The 6,824-nt window shown below is 42.8% G+C and overlaps 1 protein-coding gene across 1 annotated transcript; it reads right to left on the bottom strand.

Moving 5' to 3' along the window:
- Positions 1-844: 844 nt before the first annotated feature.
- Ccr9 (C-C motif chemokine receptor 9) lies at positions 845-6,297 on the bottom strand. Its single transcript, XM_057768434.1, has 2 exons — positions 6,277-6,297; positions 845-1,957 (listed from the first exon to the last, which is right to left on the bottom strand). Exons 1-2 carry the CDS (start codon positions 6,295-6,297, stop codon positions 845-847), a joined length of 1,134 nt encoding a protein of 377 aa, XP_057624417.1.
- Between the last annotated feature and the right edge of the window lie 527 nt (positions 6,298-6,824).

Here is a 6,824-nt window from a genome sequence, read left to right as displayed (position 1 = left end):
ACCCTGAAAAAGTTCCAACAGAGCCAATGCTAGGTCTCCACCACCCAAATATATTCTCAGGCTTGGTCTGTGAGAGCCATTTTGCCACCCCATGGAACAGGCTAGATCCCTTCCTAGACAGAACCTACAGGTAGGTTTGGACATGGCACCTCCAGCCAAACACAGAAGTAGAGTAGGAGCAACAGATCTAATTGATGTTATGATGTGGTCAACTGTACCTGGACTGACCATCCTGTCTTACAAATGGCTCCAAAATAGGAAAAAAAGAGACTAAGGAGATCAGAAAGGCATTCAACCTCAGATCGTTTATGTGTATTCTAGATCTAAAAATCTGTAAGTAATGAGATGTACAAACACAGTCTTCCCACTAATGGGACTAACGAGAAAACATCCCAAGGTGGAAAATGTCACTAAGCCTTGCTTTTGTGGACTATGGCAGCAGCCGGTGCTCTATCGCCTCTGGAGAGTGGTAGCATCGAATCTGGAGTAACAGAAATGTGGAGCATTGAAGAAACTCAATACCTCCAGAACAGAGCTGCACTGATGGCATGTGCACGGCTGAGATGTCTTCACTGCTGATCAAGCATCCTCCTCAGAAGTGCAGTTACAACCAAAACACAGCTAGTGCCCTGCTGGTGTGGTCAGTTTTGAAGACTTTGGCATATCCTGACTGAGCATGATAAAGCTGTTTAGGCTCATCCTAGTTTGTTTTACTTTGTTTTGTTTTTTCTCATTTTCTTATGATTTGTTTTCTCTGTAGTCTCATCAGTCGGGCGACTATGTTGTTTGTGTCTATATATCTCATCATTCCCAAAAGGACTATCTGTCTCATTGAGAACTTCTTTTAGAGGGAGAGAGCCCCTGAGGTTGTCTCCAATAGCATGGAAGAAAGCTTCAAACTACCCTCTCTCCTTGTGAATGAAACCCACTGGGCCTGGCTAATGCATCCCAAGTTCTTTAGGGTCTTCATGAGATCCCTGCGGAATCTCTCACCCACAAAAACATACAGAACTGGGTTTAGGCAACTGTGCAGGAAAGCGATGGTCTGAGTGACCTGGAAGAGGATGTCAATGTTGGTGGAAGTATCACAGCTGGAGATGAACATGGCATAGGCATCAACAGCCTGCACTACAAGAATGCAGTTGTAGGGGAACTGAGACATAATGAAGACAGTGAGGACAGTGATGGTCACCTTTAGGGCTTTGTGCTTGGATGACTTTTTGGCCTGTACCAGGGTGTGGATGATGATAGTGTAGCAGAAGGCCATGACCAGGAAGGGGAGGAGAAACCCCAAGGTGACCTTCAGGATCAAAACAACTGATTTCAGCTTGGCATTCTTATCCTTAGGGTAGACCATGGTACATATGTCAATGCCAGATTCCCTACTGATTTGGCTGTACAGGATTTCTGGGATACAGAGCACAGCTGCCATTACCCAGATGGTAATGCAGACTATCTTGCTGTACAGAAGCCTTTTCTGCCTCCAGATCTGAGCCTTCATGGCCTGTACAATGGCAATGTATCTGTCCACACTGATACACATGATGAGTAGCACACAGCTGTAGAAGTTCATCTTGTACATGCTGTTTACAACCTTGCACAGGAAGGTCTGGAATGTCCACTGGCCAGTAGCAGCAATTGCCCAAAAGGGAAGAGTGGCAAGAAAGAGGAGATCAGCAATTGCCAAGTTCAAAAGGAACATGTCAGTCATGGTCTTCACTCTTGTGCAATACCAGTAGACAAGGATGACCAGGCTATTGCCCAGGGTGCCCACAATAAACACAAGCCAGTACAGAGGTGGAAGGAAATGGCTTGCAAACTTCCTGACATTGTTTTTCTTACAGAAGAGGTCACCGGCAGCAGTGAAATTCATGAAGTCGTCTATGGAAGTAGTGGAGTCTTCTATGGAAGTAGTGGAGTCATAGCTGTAGTCACCGAATATGCCAGAAATAGGGTTCTGTAAAGAATATAGAATGCACTCAATCAAGGATAACTTTTGAGTGGTCTAGTCTGATGGTAGTTAGAGTAACAAGATCCAATGCCAATTACCCAAGCTCTGTCATAAAGCAAAATGAGCATATGTGTTAGAAGAAAGACTGTTATGATTTCATTTGGTTTGAGTGTGTAAGGGTTATAGAATACTGGTCACTAACTGTCTTGGTTTGAGGTGGGGCCTACTCTTGGTTATATAATGGGGCATTACCATGGAAGACATTTGTAGCTACAAATATTCCCCATTCCGCTGGTTCCCCTGGACCGGTTTCTCTCCACCCACCAGGTCCCACTACCTCCTGCAGCCGCTTATGAAATAACCATTCTGAGGCTTAATATTAATTACTTCCTCTTTGGCCTATTAGCTCAAGATTCTTATTAGCTAACTCTAACATCTTAAATTAACCCATTTCTATTCTTTTGTGTTTTACCATGAGACTCGTGGTTTGTTACCTCTTGCTTCTTGGGCGACTACATGGCATCTGCCTGATTCCTCCTCCTTTCCTCCTCTATTTCTGCTTAGATTTCCTGCCTTGCTATATTCTGCCCTGGCATAGGCCAAGACAGTATTTTTATTAACCAATGGTAATAAAACATATACATATTCACAGCATACAGAGGAGAATCCCACATCAGACATTAATGAGTTCTCTTTGGACCCAAGTTTCTGCAATAGCAGGTTGTCATGAAAGAGGGGGATCGTTGCCCTTCAATCTCTCTGATTTCCTGTCTTGACATAGGACTGTGTATTTCTTTTTTTATGTTGCTTTTCTACCATGTTGTGATATAACCAGGAGACCTGCACCAGAGGTTGACCAGATGAGGCTACACAATCTGGGGAGACCTTCAGCCTCCCAAACTGTAAACTGAAGAAATGCTTCTTTATACATAACCCAATGTAAGGCGTTTTGTTAAAACGATAGAAATTAGCCAGGCAGTGATGGCACAGGCAGGGTGGGTGGTGGCTCACACCCTTAATCCCAGCATTTGGGAGACAGAGGCAGGCAGATCTCTGTGAGTTTGAGGCCAGCCTGGTCTACAGATCTAGTTCCAGGACAGCTATGGTTGTTACACAAAGAAATCTTGTCTCAAAAAGCCAAAATGGCCGGGCAGTGGTGGTGCACGCCTTTAATCCCAGCATTCAGGAGGCAGAGGCAGGCGGATCTCTGTGAGTTCGAGTCTAGCCTGGTCTACAAGAGCTAGTTCCAGGACAGGTTCCAAAGCTACAGGGAAACCCTGTCTCGAAAAAAACAGAAAGAAAGAGAGAGAGAGAGGGGGGGGGGGGAGGAGGGAGAGAAAACCAAAATGATAATAGTAATAATAATATAACAATAGATAAATCAATAGAAATTGACCCATGAAAGAAATGTTTATTTAATAAATGTATACTACCCATCTTTAAGGTGGTTACTATACTGTTAAAGGTAAACTAGGCCGAATTTCTACTTTCATAGAACTTAATTTATTCATGAAGCATACAGAGAAGCTAATGAACACTTGTTGTGTGGATGACAAGTGTTCTGGTTTGATGGGAAAGAGAACTTTGGGACCACAAGTGGGCACTGCTGGGAATATTATGTTAAGGTGTGTTACTTTTGTTTATGTTGCATTTGTTTAACTCTGTAAATCTGTGTTACTGTGCCTGTCTAAAACACCTGATGGTCTAATAAAGAGTTGAATGCCAAGTAGCAAGACAGGAGAGAGAAATAGGTGGGGCTGGCAGCCAGACAGGATAATTAGAAGGGGAAATCTGGGAGAGGGAGGTGGCCATAGAAGGAGCAGGACATCAAGGGCCAGCCATCCAGATACACAGCAATCCATGGAGTAAGAAGAGAGAATGGGGGAGAGTCCAGAGGCAAAAGGTAGATGGGATAAAGTAAGTTAAGGAAAACTGGTAAGAAACAAGCCAAGCTAAGGCCAAATGTTTATAATAAGCTTCTATGTGATTTATTTTGGAGCTGGGTTGCAGGCCCCCTAAAAAAGCAAAGTAAGCATGCAGCACAACACTTATCTGCACACACACATTTGCACATGCATATCATGACACTCTCAACTACACACAAAAATGTGACTGCTGTAATATTTCCAAGGACCCTTGCTGAAAAATTCTTAAAAATTTCAAGATAGTGAGCATTAAGACAAGTATGAAAATACTTTTGTTTGTTTGTTTAGGTTTATTTATTTATTATATATACAGTGTTCTGCCTGCATGACTTAAGAGGGTACCAGATCTCATTATAAATGGTTTTTTTTTTTTTTTTTTGGTTTTTCGAGACAGGGTTTCTCTGTGGTTTTGGAGCCTATCCTGGAACTAGCTCTTGTAGACCAGGCTGGTCTCGAACTCACAGAGATCCGCCTGCCTCTGCCTCCCGAGTGCTGGGATTAAAGGCGTGCGCCACCACCGCCCGGCTATAAATGGTTTTGAGCCACCATATGGTTGCTGGGAATTGAACTCAGGACCTCTGGAAGAGCAAGCTGTCAGTGCTCTTAACCTCTGAGCCATCTCTCCAGCCCCAAATATGAATATTCTTAAACACGTGACCCCTGTGGGACCATAAGGGTCATACACCCAAGGCTCTGGTTCTGACAGGCACACACAGGGCACACATGCACTTGCTCACATTCATAGGCATAAACAGGCTCACACTCCTGCTCACATGCACATCTACACACTCATACACACAAGTACACTTGCATAAACATATCTAGATACATATGCTCACATGTGTCACTGTTCTTCCTGTGGGTACCACTGCTAGAGGGGAAAGGGATGAATAAAATCTGGGTGGGCAGATAGAGGGTTTAGGAGAGTACCCGGTCCAAAGCATGGTAACTGTTGCATTGCTGAAGCCTCCACCTCACACCCACGTAATCTCACCCCCTTCTATCCCCGCTTTGGAGCTCCCATTAGGCCTTGTAATTTCCCAGAGACTGTTAGTCACCAGTGTCTTGCCCTGAGGAACATTCTCTGCATTTCCTTTATGAGAGGACAATCTCAGAGCCTTTCTTTTCCTTGAGAAAATACAATAATTTTTCAAGTCATCTGTCTGTATTGAACTAGACATAATCTCTATGAGGGTTTTGTTTTGCTTTGGGTAGTTAATATTAGAATGTGTAAGTACAATTGGTGAGTTTATGTGCTTAAATATTCATATTGAATAATAAAATTCCTCTACTTTCTGTTGACTATGCTTTTTTGTCTGCATAACTCACATATGCTTCTGATAGCCAACCAGCCTTTCCTAAGCTATGCAGTTGTTAAATATTGGAGAATCTCCATATTGCATTTTGTCTTTGAAAGTCACAATTATCCCAAGTGGATTAATCTGTGAAAAAGTCCTACAGAACTTTTCTGCATTTTAATTGCATATTGGCACAATGACAGGCTTTTGAGATGTCCTTTAAATTTTTCCTTAGCAATGCTCCATTGACTTATTTGAATATGGAGTAATATCCCTGTGTATGTGTGCATGCATGCATATGCATACATGGATGTACCAGGACACACTAAACCAGCTGATAAAAAGCAGTAGATAATAGGAGGCTGACACAGAATTCTGAAGATCACACCTTACAGCAGTATCTGAGGACTTTCATTTTTCTTCTGTAAAAGGGAAGGTAAAAGTTTACATGTACATTACTGAAACTAAGCCTCCTCAGTGGGGCTAACAAATTTTCCTTCAAAATACCTTGTAGGTTTCCAGGACTTACAGAATGGGGAGGCTCAATTAGGTTGTCAACACAATTACTTATAACACACCAATATGTCCTTAGCATTGTCTGGGAATATTTGCAGATATGGTTGCACACATTGCTAAATTTGATCCCAGTAAGGTGAGGAGGCAACCTTGATTTTCTCTGTGGAGATCTGGTGCCCTCTTCTGGTGTTCAAGCATGCATGCAGGCAGAGCACTGTAAACATAAGTTTTTTTAAAAAAATTAAATGGATTCTCCCTTGCTTTCTTCTGTGTGAGCTTCAAAACACACATGTGACAAAGCCCACCCTAGTCAAAGAGTACAAAACCCCTCAGCTATTAATAAAATCTAAAATTTAAATGTATTGTCTTCACAACATGCCCCTCCCAATGCCGACTCTGTGTTCACAAAGAGAATAGATATCACCAGAAATACCCCCACATCCCCACATAGTGATGGGCACTGCTGACAGAGATCTTTCCCTAGAGGATCACACAGGAAATCAGTCCCCATAGGAGATTTCGTCCCACATCCCTATGCAGGGAAGACCAGAGAGTAAGAGTATTTCTGAGGCATGACTATACTCACCGTGAGTTCTGTGGACATCATGGTGAGTCAGATGCCAGCCAGCTTCTAGAAAGAAAGGGCAAACATCAGAGAGAAAACAGACTTATAGATGCACTCTGGGAACCAAACACCAAAGGTGGAAATTCAACATTAAACCTTGTTCGTATTTGTGAAAAAGTCACACACACACACACGCACAAAAAAAAAAAAACCATTAGAATCTATGTTGCTTTTCAGACTACAGTTGCATATCAGAATATTACTGAAAGTACAGAATGAAAGAAACAGTTCTGGAGTTACAGCTTACTTCTTTACTCTAATAGACCCAGGGTTTAATGTTTAACTTCTTTTAACTTAGATAACTAGCAAAACTTGCATCTATGGATGAGGAACCACAGGGACTCTTAGGTAGTCTCCAGCACATCTTTTGTCTCAACTTGTGTACGGTCTGTGAAAGGCTCCCCCCCCTCCTGCCTTGTTATACTGCCTAGGCTTGGGCGAGCAATACCAGGTCATGGATCCGTAAAGAAGGGTGTTCCGGCACTCAGCTGGAGAGAGAAACCCAGGGT

This window comes from Chionomys nivalis, chromosome 4 (assembly GCF_950005125.1).
Source record: "Chionomys nivalis chromosome 4, mChiNiv1.1, whole genome shotgun sequence".
NCBI classification, from domain to species: Eukaryota; Metazoa; Chordata; class Mammalia; order Rodentia; family Cricetidae; genus Chionomys; species Chionomys nivalis.
Note: the sequence above shows the minus strand (reverse complement) of the source record. Positions and strands in the feature narration are given on the sequence as shown.

Coding starts and splice junctions, on each gene's coding strand:
- Ccr9 (XM_057768434.1), bottom strand. CDS start 6,297: ATGATGTCCACAGAACTCACG. Junction 1,958..6,276: donor TGATGTCCACAGAACTCACG/GTGAGTATAGTC, acceptor TATTCTTTACAG/AACCCTATTTCTGGCATATT.